This window comes from Narcine bancroftii, chromosome 6 (assembly GCF_036971445.1).
Source record: "Narcine bancroftii isolate sNarBan1 chromosome 6, sNarBan1.hap1, whole genome shotgun sequence".
NCBI lineage: Eukaryota > Metazoa > Chordata > Chondrichthyes > Torpediniformes > Narcinidae > Narcine > Narcine bancroftii.
The window spans coordinates 152,741,263-152,759,907 of NC_091474.1; the positions used below are offsets into that span (position 1 = coordinate 152,741,263).

The 18,645-nt window shown below is 40.9% G+C and overlaps 1 protein-coding gene across 9 annotated transcripts in view; it reads right to left on the minus strand.

The window, feature by feature from the left end:
• Window positions 1-18,645, minus strand: part of LOC138736598 (structural maintenance of chromosomes protein 6-like) — a 114,029-nt gene that overhangs the window by 56,675 nt on the left and 38,709 nt on the right. For all 9 annotated transcript variants that reach the window (XR_011340427.1, XR_011340428.1, XM_069886370.1 and 6 more), the window contains exons 7-8: window positions 17,171-17,232; window positions 3,362-3,442 (exon numbers count right to left, since the gene is read on the minus strand). Coding sequence is in view for 7 of the 9 variants with exons in the window: in XM_069886370.1 (XP_069742471.1) it covers window positions 3,362-3,442; window positions 17,171-17,232 (143 nt within the window). In the remaining 2 variants the exon portion in view is untranslated. The remainder of the gene's footprint in view (window positions 1-3,361; window positions 3,443-17,170; window positions 17,233-18,645) is intronic.

Here is an 18,645-nt window from a genome sequence, read left to right on the forward strand (position 1 = left end):
TCTCATTGTCGATCCTTGCATCTGATGAAATGGTGCAGCCGAGATAGGTAAACTGGTTGACCGTTTTGAGTTTTGTGTGCCCGATGGAGATGTGGGGGGGCTGGTAACCATGGTGGGGAGCTGGCTGATGGAGGACCTCAGTTTTCTTCAGGCTGACTTCCAGGCCAAACATTTTGGCAGTTTCCGCAAAGCAGGACGTCAAGCGCTGAAGAGCTGGCTCTGAATGGGCAACTAAAGCGGCATCGTCTGCAAAGAGTACTTCACGGACAAGTTTCTCTTGTCCAATTAAAAAAAACACATAATTCTCTGTTACTAACTAATCTTTTATCTATTTTACAATATCCTACCTCCACAAACACCAGCTTCTATCTTCCATACAATTTTACTTGAAATTTAGCATACCTAACAATTCTATTCACAGTGCATGTTTCTTCAGAAAATTTTAATTGATTGGCAAATATAAATTCCATTTCAAAAAGGCATGTTGACTTGAATTTTTTTTTTGTTAGGTCGTCCACTAGAATGCTTTAATAAAACCTTCAAAGCACCTAACAGTCCCCCCTGGAAAATCCTAAGCTAAATTGCCTGTTACATCCCACTTTCTGCCCCCTAACCTTTTTAAATAAAGAAATTACATCTACATTAGAAAATAATAATGGAACATTCCTTGGATCTTTGAAAATGTTCAAAATAAAAACTAATACAGCTTGTACCTCTTTAATCCAGAGATGTTGGGACATGGCCATTGTTGGACCACAGAAAATGTCAGAAAACAGAAATTGACCCATAAGGGAACCCCCTATGTAAATATATCAAAGAAAGAACAAAGTAAATAATATTGTGGAGTGGCACAGTTAGCATAGTGTTAGCCTTCAGGACTGCAAATTGAGCCCCATCCTATAAGGAATTTGTATTAATAGTGGCAGATTCAAATGTGCTGGACCACGGGAGTTGCCGGACCACAAAGCACTGGATATAAGAGAGGTACAACCTGTACATCAATTATTTCACTCACCATCTCTTTAAAGACCCTATGACAAAGTTTGTAGTACCTGATCACTTGACAAATCACAGATCCAACAATAAGCCCAATACCATTTCCCAAGTAATTGTAGAAAAATGTATCACAGTAGAAATTATAAACATAGAACAACAATTCTATTTTTAAAAAGATATGAATTTAATATAACTATATAAAGAGTTCTGGTTTAATTTTAGCCAACAATGCTCAAGAAAAAACGAAACACAAAATTCTGCAGACGCTCTGATTGGAGTAAAAGCACAGAAATGTTGGAGGAACTCAGCAGGTCTTACAGGTTCCAAAGAAAGTAAAAATCTATAGCCAACGTTTCGGGCCTGAGCCTTCTTCAAAGTATGAGTAAAAAGGAGACAGGCATCTGAATTAAAAGAAAGAGTAGGGAATGGAGTACAAGCCAACATAAAGAGAGAGGAAAGGTGAGAATTGATTGGGGGACGGTGAGGAGGGGGGGGGGGTTTGGCTCTGTGAATGCAATGCTGGGGTAAAGGAGACAGAGGGAAATGGGAAATGAGAGAGAGATAGAGGAAAGACAATATAGGGAAAGATGGGGGTGGGGGGCAAATGGAAACCAGAGAAGTCAATGTTGATGCCACCATGTTGGAGGGTGCCCAGATGGAATATGAAGCATTGTTCCTCAAATTTGCAGGTGGTCTCAGTCTGGCAGGGCATGACATCATGAACAAACATGTCAGCAAAGAAATGGGGTAGGGAATTTAAATAGGTGGCCACTGGGAAATCCCAGCAATTGCGGTGGACAGAGTCGAGGTACTCAACAAAGCTATCTCTCAGTCCGCGTTCAGCCTCTTACCCACTGGAGATTACAAAAGGAACACCGGATCCTGTAGATGACAGCTGCAGATGCGCAAGTGAAGTGTTGCTTCACTTGGAAGAACTGTTTGGGACCCAAATGTTGCGAGGGAGGAGGTATGGCCATAAGCAGAGTACCAATATCATCACAGGGGTAGGTGCTAAGGTGGCGATTAGTGGGGAGGAAGCAGTGGACAAGGGAGTCACTGACAGAGTGATCCCTGTGGAAAGCGGAGAGGGGAAGATATTTGTCTGGTGGTGGGATTATGTAGTAGGTGGCAGAAAAGACAAACTATGATGTGTTGGATACTGAAATTGGTAGAGTGGTAAGGGAGGACAAGAGAAATCCTGTCCTGGTTCCACCTCTAGTACAGTCCCCTTTCTCCTTCTCTGTCTCCAGTTGGGAGACAAACTCTCATCAGATATCTTCTATAAACCCACCAACTCCTACAACTACATTGACCATACCTCTTCACACCTTGTTCCCAGTAAGAATTCCATTCCTTTCTCTCAATTCCTCCATCTCCGTCACATCTGCTCCTAGGACAAGTTCTTCCATGCCAGATCATCAGAGATGTCCCCCTTTTAAAACAATGTGGTTCCTCCCTCTCCGCCTTCCACAGGGACCACTCCTTCCACGATTCCCTTGTGCACTCCTCCCTTCCCACCAATCGCCCTTTGGAACCTACTCCTGTGACTGTAGGAGGTGCTCCACTTGCCTCCACACTTCCTACCTCACACTATGCGGGGCCCCAAGTAGTCCTTCCATGTGCAGCAACACTTCACCTGTAAATCTATACGGGTCATCTACTGCATCCAGTGCTCCTGCTGCGGCCTTTTTACATCTGAGAGACTGGATGTACACTGGGAGATTGCTTCATTGAGCATCTCGGCTCAGTCCACCACAATCGTGGCATCTCCCAGTGGCCAGCTATTTCAGTTCCTTGTCAATAAGTCTGTCCATAGAGTCAAGCACTCCCAGACTGAGACTACTGCAAATTACAAATAGTAGGAACGTTATCTCATATTCTGTCTGGGCCACCTCCATCCAGATCGCTTTAACATCAACTTCTCTGGTTTCTGTTATCACCCCTCTCCTTTCCCGGTGTCACCTTCCCCCTAGCTTGGTGTCTTTCTCTCTTCTCTGTCTCTTTTACCCCAGCTCTGCATTCACAAAACCAAATTCCCCCCTCCCCCAATCAATTCTCACCTTTCCTTTCTCCTGGCCTCTTTTCTATATCCAATTATCATCTTCGTCTGTTGGTCCATATTTCTCCTTCACTTTCCTTTAATTCAGACACCTGTCTGCTTTTACTCAAACCTTGAAGGGCTCAGGACCAAAATTGTTATATATGTTTATGAGACCTTTATAGAGTTCTCCAGCATTTGTGTTTTTACTAATGCTTAAAGAAATTACAAAATAATATAACTATTTATTTGTACACAATTGAATAAATATTCTGTTTGATATGTTTAAAATGCAATTATCTATCATCATCATCCAACTAAACTTACCTTATATTTATCTGCTTCACTTTTGGACTGTAAGAAATGTTTACTCATTTCTTGTGTTAAAATTGATACTGGATTATCTACCTGCATAGAAATTAAAAACATGACAGTAATTATTATCTGTGGTCCTCGACATAGTCTAATATCCCAGAAAACATCACAAGTCTTGAAATAATACAACAAAAATTATAAAGCATTGCAATTGCATGCTTTTGCAGAAATGGCCACCAGTAGATCCCTACTCAAGTAAAAGATGTTTATTTAGTCTTCTTTTGGATGCATAAAAAATATCAACAAAAAAGAATCTTTGCAACATTAAGTGATTGCATTGGTTGGTGCTGTATCAAACATTTAAAAACTTTCTATCCAAATCTTTGTGGTGACAGAAGAAAGAGAAGGTTTAAAGGATCAAACTGACACTCCTACTACTATTCTATTTAGCTCTAACTGAAGAATAATTGAAATGTTATTTCTGGATCATGTTATGGATCAGCAAATAATGGAAGAGTTACAGGCAGTCCCTGGGTTAAAAATGAGCTCCATTACCTAGGACTATTTTTAATTGGGATTTGTATGCAAGTCAGAAGAGGTATATACAGTCTTTATTTAGCGACAGTTAGTCAAATGATTATCTTAGTATATATTTTACTTTTAGATACTCATAAAACACTTCCTAATACACTAAAACATCTTAAACATAATACAGTACGTAATAATGCAGTACATAATAATAAGTAACTACATATGGTCATAAGATCATGATTAAAAGTTAACACTCACTCTCACAGATGATGGAGAGTTGGCTACTCTCTTGTAATGCTGGGCAATGGCAGTACCCCCGAATGGCCTCCTGCATCTTTGCTCCTTCGCTTTCATCGACTTCCAACCCCACCCGGCTCCCTCCCCCCTCTCTCTCACTCTCTCGTGCTCCCTCCCCTCGCTCACTCCTCCCCCCCCCACCCCCACCATTGGCTAATGGCAGCATCACGCAATATCCTTCAGCATAATCTCATGCTCAAAGCGGAAGTTCATGGCATTCTACTTCCGGTCGGCTTCTTAGTGAGCAAATATGGCGTATTCAACACAGGAAATACCAGCAGTGAAATATTGCTTTAGATGCAATAGAACAGGGGTGGGGTGGGGGGGAGGGCGGATGTAAGGGGGAGGAGTGACATTGCTCATCAAGGAAAATATCACAGCTATGCTCAGGGAGGACAGATCAAATTCTCGTCTACTGAGGCTATATGGATGGAGCTGAGGAGCAGGAAAGGTATAACCACATTCCGGGGTTGTATTATAGTCTGCCCAATAGTCAACAAGAATTGGAGCACATCTGTAGAAAGATAGCAGACAGCTGCAGGAAACAAATGGTTGCGATGGTAGAAGATTTTAATTTTCCACATATTGACTGGGACTCCCATACTATAAAAGGGCTGGATGGTTTGGAGTTTGTCACATGTGTTCAGGAAAGTTTTCTAAATCAATATATAAAGGTACCAACTAGAGAGAGTGCAATACTGGATCTCCTATTAGGGAACAAGACAGAACAGGTGACAGAAGTACGTGTACGGAAACATTTTGATTCCAGTGATCATATGGCCATTAGTTTCAAGTTAATTACTCAGTAGGATAGGTCTGGGCCTCAGGTTGAGATTCTAAATTGGAGAAAGGCTAATTTTTAGGAAATAAGAAAGGATTTAGAATGCGTGGTTTGGGATTAAGTTGGTTTCAGACATGGATGTGCCAGGTAAATAGAACCTTTAAAGGTGAAATTTTGAGCGTAAAGAGTTTGTATGTTCCAGTCAGGATTAAAGGCAAGGTTAGCAGGCACAGGGAACCTTCATTTTTGAGAGATCTTATATGGAAGATGGATAGCAGGTATAGGCAATAAGGGGCAAATGACCTACATAAGGCATATAAAAAATGCAAGAAAATCCTCAAGAAAGAAATCAAGAAGCCTAAAAGAAGACACGAGGTTGCTTTGGCCGACAATGTGAAGGAAAATCCTAAGGATTTCTACTGGTATGTTAAGCGCAAAAGGATAGTAAGGGAAAAAAATTGGTCCCTTGAATATCAGGGGTTGGCTTGTATGGAGCCAAAAGAGATGGTAGAGGTCTTGTGTCCCCTCCCCCTCCCCCCCCCCCCACCCCCACAGCCTCCATCAGTGTTCACTCAGGAAATGGGAAGAGAGTTCTGGGAGCAAGGAAAACAGGCCCCCCCCCCCCCCCCCGCCCCACAAGGCAGGTGTTTCTTTTAAAGTACAGATCTCGGCCAGCGAGGCAGTCGCCAAATGAAACCGCTGGCAGAAGATCCAAGGGTGCAGAGTCCTGCTAAGCTTCTGAACAAAATGTCCACCTCGTGCCGCCGCTCATTACAACCCATTCGATATCGGGACATCGCCAACACTTCTTTCCTCAGGGTCACTTATGATTTTGCGAGCACTTGTACAGTGACACTGAACTGAGTGCTGACCAACAAGACAGTTTGTCTGGGGCATCACCACAGAACTCCCATTAACAGAAAAACACCTCATAGGGTGTGGGCTGTGGGAGCCTTTATTTAAAAACACTAAATTGGCTAACTTTCTGTCATGTCTCTTCCTGACTATCGTTACAAGATCCAATACAGGCACTTGGGATACCAGTTGAAAGAGAATGCGAGTGAGAATGGCATTCTGGTGTCAAACGTCAGCCCAGAAAAACGGGCGCCCCAGGTACACCATGGATGTATACCTGCCAGCCTGCCTCCTAGCATGGTGACAGGCATCTGGGATCTGCAAAGGGAGCGCCCAAGCATGAGGCAAAGGCTCAGGATGCGCAAGTCAAGAGAGGGCTCTGGCACCTGATGGATGACTCTGCACTGCCTACTCACAGATGTTGGTGGTAAGGGTGTTCATATTTGCCAGCCAAGCTGGAGAAACCAGGCATGAGTTGGTGACCAAACAAATTCCTTTTTCTACCCTTCCCTCTGACACTGGGGAGCAGCTCCCTCAGCACCATGCCCCATCGGTAACACAGAGACCGTTTGGAGCTGCTGAGGCATTGTCATTCATTTTGACTATGTACCTATATTCACCCACTTATTAGTTTTTTTTTTAAAAAAACACGTCTTTTTCTTTTTACTTATAATAAATAAATAGTCATTGATTCTTTCATGATTGGTGAGTGATGTGACCTCCGAAGGGCGAATTGTATTTGAAGGGTTGTGGCTGTCACGTGACTGTACTACCCCCTATCTAGTCAGAGGACACACCAGCTGCTATCAAGGTTTGGTTCTGCCCCATTCATAAGTGCACACCTTGCCATTATGCACATGTAAATTACCTGGACTACTGGAGACCTATGGCTAGTGGTGTGTCTCAGGAATTGATGCTGGAACCATTGATGTTTGTCATCTATATCAATGATCTGAATCAAAATGCGGTAAATTGGATCAGCAAGTTTGCAGATGACATTAAGATTGGAGGTGTTATGGACAGCAAAGGTTTTCAAAGCTTGGAGAGGGATCTGGACCAGCTGGAAAATGGGCTGAAAAATGGCAGATGGAATTTAATGCAGACAAGTGTGAAGTGTTGCATTTTCTTACACAGTAAATGGTAGGGCATTGAGGAGTGCGATATAGCAGAGGGATATTGGAATACAGATACATAATTCCCTGAAAGTGCATCACAGTTCAATAGGATTTTAGAGAGAGCTTTTGGCATATTGGCCTTCACAAAGTATTGAGTACAAGAGTTGGGATATTATGGTAAAGTTATACAAGACATTGGTGAGGTCAAATTTGGAGTTCTGAATGCCGTTTTGGTCGCAGGAAAGTACAGGAAAAATATCAATAAGATGGAAAGAGTGGAGAGACGATTTACTAGGAAGTTGCCCAAACTTAAGGAAATGAATTACAGGGAAAGGTTAAATGGATTAGGACTTTATTCCCTGGACCATAGAAGAATGAGAGATTTGATAGAGATATTTAAAATTATGAGGGGGGAGGGGATAAACAGAGTAAATGTAGGCAGGATTTTTCAAGTGAGGGTAGGTGAGATACAAACCAGAGGACATGGGTTAAGAGTGAAAGGGAAAAAGTTTAAGGGGAACTTCTTCAGAGAGTGGTGGGAGTGTGGAACGAGCTTCCAGCTGAGGTGATGAATGTGGGCTCAATTTTAACATTCAAGAAGAATTTGGACAGGTATGTGGATGGGAAAAGTATGGAGGGCTATGGACTAGGTGCAGGTCTGTGGGACGAGACAATAAAAAGTTATGCACAGACTAGATGGCCGAAGGGGCTTGTTTCTGTGTTGTAGTGTTTTATGGTTCTAATACAGAATAGGGATAATGTAGATTGAAACTGTAATAGTACAGAGGGCAAAAACTGTCATTCCTAAAATGTACACAAGAGAACCTGTTTCCAGCCAAAGAAAAAAGGATTTGTTTTGAATCTTTGTTTCCACAAAGAGCCAAAGGGCAATGTTTCAGTCACAGAATACTTGTTGACCTACATTCACTCCATCAGTTTTAAAATGGGCACAGTATAATTAACCCTAACAATACTGGTTTTGATAAGGAATAACTTAAATCAAAAGGGGATGATGTGCTCTAGAATTATTTTCATTTTTTTAGGTAACATGAACTGAACAATGGATGACTTAAAAAGAGAAGCAGCTTCAGTATACATGTTGTCATTTCAGATACAAGAAGGGTATTCACAGTTATAGCTAACTGGAAATTTCTACATAAATAACAAAGAAAGAAATCTAAGGGTTATAATTGGGCAGACAAGAGACACAAAAAGAGGGGGTCAAAACAAGCTGCCAAAGGCAGCGGTAGAGGTGGATATATTTATAATGTTTAAAAGATATTTCGACAGGTGCATTGATATGAAATGTTTTGCAGGGAAATGAGCCAGATGCAAGTAAATGGCATTAGCCAACCAGCTGCAATTTATTGCAAGTATATTTTTCTTTGGGAAGGAAAAATCAGACCTGTGCACAATATTCTAGACCCAGTGTCATCTGGGCTCCATATACCTGGGGCAATATGTTTCTACTTAAACTCTCTTGCAATATAAGTCAAGAAACAGTTTATTTCCTGTATCTCCACATTACTTTAGACCTTTTCACATTGGCAAACCACTAAATTGAACAACCTGTTTTGAAATACTGGTAAGACCATTCACACTGGACCAAGAAAAAAACAACAGTTCCATGTGCCCTTCCACATTGCCAACCTGGTATCGCAGAACAGAAGAGCTCAACCTCCAGTGGCCTAGGTAATGTGTTATGTACTCACAGAGCATGAATGCTTTGTTCTATAAGGAGATTGTCCACACCTCACTCCAGCCCCTCACTCTTGCGTGCGTGTTGAGTGTGAAAACTGATTCGATGGGTCTCAAAAAGACTCTAAATGCTTTTATTTACAAAAGACAGGTGTGGGAAAATGGTAATAGGTGTAACACATACATGCAATTTATAGCAAGCGTGGGTAAGTTGTAGTGGGAATAAAACACATATGAGTGTAGGAGTCTAACACTAACCTTCACCCTAGATTTGACACGAGGTCTGCCAGATTGTGAGGACAATCACAAAGCACAAAAATTTGAGCAAGCTGTTCTGTGGGTTTGTCCTCAGTTTGAACAGTCTGAAGCCCACCACCCTGCTCCCCCACCGACAGACCACCACCAGCCCCTGATAGTAATAAGGGATTACTTAATGTGGTACGAAAGTGGAAAGAAAAAGTTTGAAATCCAATAGATTTCCCCATGCTCTTATAAATTGTTTTATTAAATTGTTTTATTAAATTGTGCGTACATTTTCCCACGTTCCTTTATACATTGAGAGCATGCGTCTTATTAAATTGTGTGTTTTCTCGATGCTCTTTCATACATTGTGCATGTATGTGTTTTATTTCAGTATGATTTTCCCCACACTCTTCTATTAATTGTTGTGTGTCAATAAAAGTAATGTTTGATTGCAAACTCTTGTGTCCAGACTAGTTTCTCATGAACTTTCTCAGCACAATAACCATCGGGGACCGACAACGTTACTCAATCTTATCACCTTGACTTCACCCTGGCATACAAGACTGGGGGTAATATTTTTAGCCATTTTTTGGGAAAAACAAGTGGGTCTAACATCCCATCAAATATGGCCCGGAACAATGACGACTTTGATAGTCTCAGTGCGATCGACCAATGCTGGCATATCATTGTCTGTTCATAATGGAAAAATCATGCAAATGCTATGTTAAAAAAAACCCAATTTTTGCTCTTTCCATTCCCTGCCTCTAAGAACCTCCCACACATGCAAGAACGCCATCAGCATGTCACTAATGGGACCGGCATACCGGGTTGCCCGTTCACATTAGGAGCAGATTCGAAATGGATCGGTAGTGGTACACCCTCCCCATGTGGCTAATTCCTGGGTTGATTTGGAGGCCCCACATTGGTTCTGGAGCATTCATACTGGTAAGTGAACCGGTAATTACTGGGTTCAAGTTCCAGTGGGAAAAGAGGCTTATGTAATGATTTCTGTGCAGGGATATCCATGTTCGTTTTAATCATGGCAGCAGCTCCAGCTGCTCATTTTCTCTATCATTTATTTGGATGGAAAGATCAAGAACGATATATCCAGGTTTTCCGATGTTAGAAAGCTCCATGAGTTGCATGGAGAAGACAGAATGGCCTCAAGTGATATAGATAGAGAAATAACAGATGAATATGAGATAATTCTTTGGGGTTTGATAGAAATAAAAAGTTGGTGCCTTTTTAAATAGTAAGGGATTAAAAAAAGTTAACACTTTTTATTTCTACCAAAGTTTGCATTCCATCAAACCTATATTTCTTGAAGCCTCTCTGCCTTCTCTTGATAACTCATTGAACTTTCTAGCATCAGAAAACCTGGACATATTGGACTTGACCCTGTCATCCAAATAAACAAAAGATCATGAGCAGCTGAAGCTGCTGCACTGATTAAGATGAAGATCATGGGGCTGGACCTGGAGTCTTTCAGAGAACTTAAGGGCCCAGTAGTTGAGAGGAAAGTTAGAGTAGTTAGAGAAAAGGCAGTTTTGGATTACCTCTTTCATGGAGGATTGGATAGCAGCCCAAGGACTGCTATAATAGTCAAATTTAGAAGAAATATAAAGGCTTCACAATGCAATTGTTTAGCATGTGAGCTATGGCTTAGTTGGAAATATAATGCAAATGAAATTAATCAATCTTCAACAGAATATACTCATGAGACAGGTTCATCCTCTGTGTTCTTTATTTAATCTAAAATGGTTCTACTGTGTTCCACAATACAAAGCTGCTATCTGACGTCACCTGCCATATGTTCCATAACACTCCCACCCCCCCACAAAAAAACTAAAACTAAATTAAGAATACCAACAATACAAGTCAGTGGCAACAATTACTAAGCACAATACTTCTCAATCAATCATAGTCCTTCAAAAGTAACGGAGTACGTTTCTCATGTTTAGATCTTCTCAGCGATGGAAGACTTAGAGGACTTTTTGACTTCTCAGGAGACCCTTTGGTCTTTCTGGGGAAACTTCTGGTCTCACAGGAGAAAGTACCACTTCCTCATCAACTGACACTAGAGATTGGGTTGTTACTGTTGGGACTTCCGGTGGCAGCTCATCACTCTCTTGTGTACCCAATGGCGAGGGTATCTCTAGCACCGGTAACTGGGTCAGATCCAATGCATCCTCGTTGGCATAAACCCAGTGAGTCAAAGAGATCATGCACCTCAGGAACGTACCCTGGAGCATCTATTGCTCTCAATGTGTCATTTCCATATTATTTCTTCCACCAGTACAAAATATAAACACAGGCTCCATTTTTTCAGAAGCACTCCTCTTATCCATGTGACTTTATTCAGTAATCTCTCACCAATACTTGTCCAACTTCTAGAATTCTAATTGGTTTACCAAGAGATGCTGATTGCTGGATACGAAGCCCCATATTTGGGTGTGCCGCAAAGAGCATGGTTCTCAAGTTATGTCTAAACATCAGTTCTTCCATTGTGTTTTGTTGTAGAGTGCAGGGTTGTCCTGTATGACAACAGAAAATTTGCAATCCTGTGATGCCATGTTATGTTCGACAACTTCTGAGCCTTCATGGCTTTTTTAAAAAGTCTGTAAAAAGCGTTCCACTTCTCTGTAGGTACTCAGATGATAAGGTGTCGAGAAGATGTGTCATGCTGGGTTTTTTTGCAGGAATTGGTTGAAACCATCAGACAAAAATTGTGGTCCAATGTCAGAGACCAGTTCTATTGGCAAACTGTACATTGCGAAAATACTCCTTAGTCTCTCAATTGTTTTTTTTCTGCTGTTGATGTCATCTGCATTTGGGATACTACAGGCCATTTGGAGTGGGCATCCACCACAATCAAAAATTTTTCCTCATAAATGGACCAGCGAAATCAATGTGAATTTGCTACCAGGGGTGTGAAGGCCATTTCCAGGGGTTCACTCCGGCTTGGGCTGCTTTAGGTTGCATTTCTTAGCAAATGTGACATCTTCTCACACTCTGTCCAATGTCCATGTCCATTGATGGCCACCAGACATGCATGGGCACTCCCCAGATGATTGTTGTACAGTTTGGCTAACATGGTTGCTTGCCATTTCTTCAGAATGATTGCTGTTGTTCCCCACAATAAACAACCCTATTGAATCGATATCTCGTTGCGTCACATACAAGGCTTTAATTCAGGCCTAATCCTCTCAATAGACAATAGACAATAGGTGCTGGAGTAGGCCCTTCGGCCCGTCGAGCCAGCACCGCCATTTTACAGGTCATGGCTGATCACTACCATCAGTACCCCTTTCCAGCCTTATCCCCATAACCCTTAACTCCTTTGCCCACTAGTGACAGGATTTCAAGGTTTGAGTTACAGGGAAAGGTTGTGCAGACTGGGGCTTTTTTCTCTGGAGCGTAGAAGATTGAGAGGGGACTTGATAGAGGTGTTTAAGATATTAAAAGGGACAGACAGAGTAAACGTGGATAGGCTTTTTCAATTAAGAATGGGGGAGATTCAAACTAGAGGGCATGGTTTAAGATTGAAGGGGGAAAATAATAAGGGGAACATGAGGGGAAAATTATTTACGCAAAGGGTGGTAGGGATGTGGAATGAGCTTCTGACAGATGTGGCCGAGGCGGGATCATTGGTTACATTTAAGGAAAGACTGGATAGTTACATGGATAGGAGGGGACTGGAGGGTATGGACCGGGTGCTGGTCAGTGGGACTAGGAGGGTGGGGATTTGTTACGGCATGGACTAGTAGGGCCGAACTGGCCTGTTCTGTGCTGTAAGTGGTTATATGGTTATATGAAGTACAGGGTCTTTGATAGGGTTGCCTCATTTTGTATCTCTTTACTGATAGTTTTTGCAAATATCAAAGTTGCTCTTGATTAATGGCTGTGGTCTCTGCTGTTGATCAATCCTTCTATTTGTTCGGTCTCTGTTAGAGGTAGGCACGACAAAGCATCTGCATGGCAGTTTTCCTTCCCTGGTCTATGTTTTAAATCATTATCTTATGCTATGAGCTGCATTGCCCATCTTTGAATTCTTATGGCTTTCTTCGGGGCCAAGATTAAACTCAGTGGCTTGTTGTCTGTCACTAAGGTGAACTTCCTACCATATAGATATTGATGAAATCTTTTGACACCAAAAGTTATGGCCAGTCCTTCCTTTTCCAGTTGTGCATAATTCCATTCACAGGGTGTTAAAGAACGAGAAGCGCAAGCTACAGGATGTTCGCCTTTTTCTGTGACCTGTAACAACTCTGCTCCTAAACCCACTGGCGACACAAAGGGTCACTTCTTTGCCTGGGTTGTAGTGAATGAGAACATTATCTTTAGAGGTCAGCATTTTCTTCAACCCCTGGAAAGTTTTCTCCCATTCTGTGGTCCAACGCCACTGTTGATTCTTCTTTAGTAGTTGGTTAAGCAGGTTGCACAATGTGGAGATGTTGGGGATGTGCTTTCAACAATGGTTCACCAAACCTAAGAATGACTAATTCTGCTCAATTTGTGGGGCAAGGTGCCCTGTGGGCAGCTTTTGTACCTGCTGTGTTCATCCAGACTCCTTCACTGTCAATTATAAATCCCAAATATGCTACTGAGGGTACCATAAACACACATCTTGATATAGTCTGACCTTGGCATCCTTCAGTCGGGTTAGTATTTTTCCCAGTTTTGCCAAATGCTCCGCCTCTTCGCAACCACTAATGTTGTCGTCTTGGTAACATCCCACATTTATTCCATGCAACAACTTATCCATTATCAATTGAAATACTGTAGGTGCTGCTGAGATTCCGTACGGCATTCTGATATATGCGAGTATTGATTACCACATATTTTCTCGACTCAGAATCCAATTCAACTTGCTGATTATGCCTATAATAAATCCAATTTTGTGAACTTCTTACCACCACTCAATGTTTGAAACAAGTCTGTTCTGGGAATTGGATTTTGGTATACTTGCAGAGCTTGACTAATGGTGACATTATAGTTACCACAAATTCAAATTTCACCATTGGGTTTTCTAACAGAAACTATTGGGCGGCCCAATCGCTGTTTTGCAGTTTCTCAATGATTCCTTCCTTTTGAAGTCTGTTGAGTTCAGCTTCGATTCCTTTCTTCATCACAAAAGGAACCGTCCTTGGTTTGAAGAATTTGGGTTTGGCCCCTGGTTTCAGTGCAGTCTGACCTGGACTCCTTGAAATTTCCCCAGGTCTTTTCCAAATACTATCTGGTACTTTTGGAGGATTTGCTCCAGTTTTGATTTTTTTTGTTCTCGCTCAGTCTGTATATTTTTTTATTGCCACGATGTCCTTCCAATCCATTTGGATTCGTGACATTTAATCTCTTCCAAACAAAGCAGGTCCCTTTGTGTCCACGATGTAAAGGGGTAATCTTTTAGATGTCTATCCCTGTTAACCATATATAACCATATAACCGTTTACAGCACGGAAACAAGCCATGTCGGCCCTTCAAGTCCGTACTGGTTCACTTGAACAACTCCACTAGCTCCTCCGCAAACTCCTGAGGAAGTAAAGGCTTTCTTCATGATATGGCATTCTTCTCCCGCATGTTATGCGGACCTGAATGTAAACACCCTGCCATTGAAAAAGAAGCCCAGGCTATTATTGAAGCTGCTCGTTTCTGGATTCACTTTCTAGCCGGCAGAAAATTTACTCTTTTCACTGATCAGAAATCTGTAGCCTACATGTTCAGTACTAAACACAAAAGTAAAATCAAGAACGATAAGATGGCACGCTGGCGAATAGAACTCTCAACTTATAATTATGAGATCCAATACAGACCGGGCAGGTTAAATGATCCCTCTGACGCATTGTCACGATCTTATATTCAACATCTACCTTGTATTTTCCTAATACTTTGATTTTCTCAGGTGTCTGTTTTCAACACCATGTCGGATTGTCCAACCTTGAGATTGGGTAATACTCTTGCTTTTAAGCTCTTTGGCATTAAGGACATCACAGTTCCAGTGTCCAGTTCCATCTGAACAGGTTTGTTGTTAATCTTAACAGGAATCAAGATTTCCAAATTGCGGTTGTCACATTATTAACATACATCATCCCCATCACCTTGTCCTCTTCAGAGCCACTTGGGTTGTTGCTCTGACTTTTATCAGAATTTTACTCTTTCTCCTTGAGGTTCCACACCTTACACATTTTATTTCTTGACTTTGACTTCTGATTTCCCTCTTTTTTGCTTATTTTCCCTTTTCTTTGGGCATCTGGACTTAATGTAGCATAGCTACATTATGCTCTTTGTAGTATAGGTAACTTTTTTTTAAGAAAAAGTTATCTGGACTGTGATTATTTTTTTCCACAGTGGAAAGATTCTCAGCGTTCCATTTTCTTTATCTGATATTCCCACTGCTCTCCTTGTATAATAACTTGATTGCGATTGGCCATTTCAAAACTCAATGACACTGTATATGAAATAGCAATGTTTAATTGTCTTTTACTCAGTAATCATGGTGGAGCTTTGCAGTCAGCCAAACCGATGACCAGCGTGACTTTTAAGACTTCATTCAAGAATATTGCAAACACAGGTTTTCGACATCCTACGCAATTCAGCCATATATTGGTTCATGGTTTCATCTGGTTTATGCTTTCTAGTCCAAAACTGGCATCTTTCTGTCGTCACTATTGGTCTTGGGAACAGATTTCCTCCCATTAGGGCACACAAAGCGGTATACAACATGGAATGTGAGCTTACAGGTGCCAGTATGGATTTTATCACGCTTCTCATCTCGCTTAAAATGTTGCCTGTTTTCTTAAATTGCCCTCTGTATCTCTTATTCCCCAGGCAGTACTGAACAAATTGAACCTTTCAACATACTCATCCTAGTTTTATGATTCCTTGTACGCTTCAAAACGCCCTTTTTCCATTTTTGGCTTCTCCTTTGTTTCACTGTGAATGAGCTTCGGGAGCTCAAGGTCATTGTAGTTTAAGTTTAAAATCTTCTGTTCTCCCCTCCAACATTTGAAGTGTGGGATAACATTTATTTTTTCCTCATCGCCAATTTGTTGTATATTCCTCCCACTGTAGAACACACTCACATGAGACTGGTTAATTCTTTGTGTTTTTTTTATTTAATCTAAAATGGTTCTACTGTGTCCCACAATACAAAGCTGTTATCTGACGTCAGGTGCATGCGTGTTCCATAAGGAACAGTAGATGAATTGTCAGAATCTCACTTTAGGATTATAGAGTCATTCAAAGTGGAAGCAGTTCAGAGATGGCACTAAATAATAAATAATCCTGCACTAATCTTTTTTAACTACCCATATTCCTATCAACCATTAAATTCTACCACTTTCCTACACACAAGGGACAATTTATAACAGCTAATTAGCTTACTAAACTGCACATCTTTGGAATGTGGGAGAGAACCAAAACAGCCCAGTCACAAGAATAAAATACAATCTGAACAGATGAGGATTCAAAATGGGGTTGCTGGTGCTGTGAAGCAGAAGCTCATGATCTGTGCTACTATACTGCTCAAAGTCATTATCAGTTTGGTTCATATTTAGGACTTTTGCCACAAATAAAAAGGACAGAGTTGAAAAATAAGAAATGGAACTGGTAATTTCTGTTTTTACAAATACTTAGGCAAGGTGTATGTATGCTTATCTAGTGTTGGATGTCAGACATGGATCTGAATGCATCTGTACAAAGAGATAGGAATGATGCAGAACTGTGTGAAATCTGATATATCACTTGAGGTTTACTATGCAATTGAGAAATAGGGGGAAGATGGAAATAGATGGACAAACATTTTCCAAAATCATTATCAGATATTTCACTGAGAACCACAGGAAATTCTAAACATAGTTATCATTTTATGGGTAACTATATTGTCATCTTTATTTTTTTTTAATTAATGAAAATATTCTATCGAAATGACATTGCTCTTTAGAGAGAGAACAATATATTCCAGGTTAATGAGAATATTATTCCAATGATTCCATTGATGTGTTAGAAATGAAATGTTCCAATGGAATATTTAAATTTGCAAAGATATTATGCTTGACTGAGACATCTAACATTGAGACACTTCAAACATCAAAGTCAGTCTCAAGACAACTACCAAGGGTGCAGGCGCATCTCAGAGTTTTGTCCTGTTCATACCCAAATCCTCTCCTGGCAATGCAATAGTCAAGCCTGAATTTGCTGAACTTTCCATTTCAAATGGGGTCAGACATTTTTTGGATCAAAAGACCACAAGACTTTACTAGCTCATTTACACTAAGTCATGAATATTGAAGAAACAAAGCCTACCTGGATGTTGAATTGATCCAATATTGTATTGAGTTCTTCTTTCTTGGTGGAAACTAAATGACCTTCGGAAAAGAATCAAGACCAACATATGAATATTATGCCTATTGAATCTGAATAAGGTGCATAGTATGCTTTCATAGAAAACTGAAAGAACCTTTACATTTTGCGTAACTTTTCCATCCTCCCTGTCTAAAAATCTTGGATAAAGCCTTGAGCCAAACTATGTAATCAAAACTTTAGAAGGGAATGGTTAGTGTTAAGCTATTCACATTTATATTCTGGAAATATGTGTACCCATCTAAAGACCAGAATTACTCAGTTACAGAAACATATGCGCAGTACTATATAGAGTTAATTCAGGAGAGCCTTTTCTGGTAGAGATTCCCCAGCATTTCACCATTCAGATCTTAAACTAGCTTAGATCATGTGGATATTGAGAACTGTTTTCAACATACAGACTGGACTATGCCGCTCCTGCTACAGTAGATTCTCAGATACCATATACAAATTGTTCTTACGCATATCAGCAAGTGGGTGGATGGAGTGTCATCACAGAATAAAAATATTTGCTAACAAAAAACCATGGATGAATAATGAGGTTCACTGTTTGCTCAAAGACAGTAATCCAGCCTTCATATCTGGTGACAGAAGACGTGGATTAGCCAGGACCAATTTAAGGAGGGGAATCTCAGGCAAAACATACAAGAACATTTCACATCCTCGGACCCTTGAGGTATGGTACAGATTATTAATCATCTAGTATTGTGCTTCCTTCTAGTTGTGATTCTCTAAAATTCTCTGAGGAGCTTAACTATTTTTATGTTCACTTTGACCAAGAGAATAAGGAGGTCACTTTCAAGATTGGATCTTTTACCTGATGAAATACCTCTCTCAATCTCCATCATTGATGTATAGGCCACCCTGAGAAGGGTGAATGTACAGAAGGCAGCTGGACTGGATGGTATTCCTGGCCATGAACTTAGTGCCAGTGCAGAACAGTTGGCCGGGGGTTATTTTTACGAACATTTTCAACCTGTCCCTAGCCCAGGCAGTTGTTCCAATGAGCTTTAAGACTGCTACCATCGTGCCTATGCCGAAGCACTCTACAACTAGGAGTCTAAATGACTACTGTCCAGTTCCCCTCATTCCCATCATTGCAAAGTGTTTTGAGAGGTTGGTCTTATCTCATCTGAAAATCCTGTTGCCTGCCACTATGGATTCCCATCAATTCACCCACCATACTAACTGGTCAACCGAGGATGCTATTTCAACAGTACTTCACTCTGCTTTGACTCATTTAGACATCTCTAACTCTTATATAAGAATGCCTTCAACACTGTTGTCTCCTCTAAGCTAATAACCAAACTTCGTCTGCATGGGCAGCCCATCCCTTTGTAATTGGATTTTGGACTTCCTAACCATCTCAATCTGTTAAGCTGGGCAATATTTTCTCTTCCATTCTTACCTTGAATACT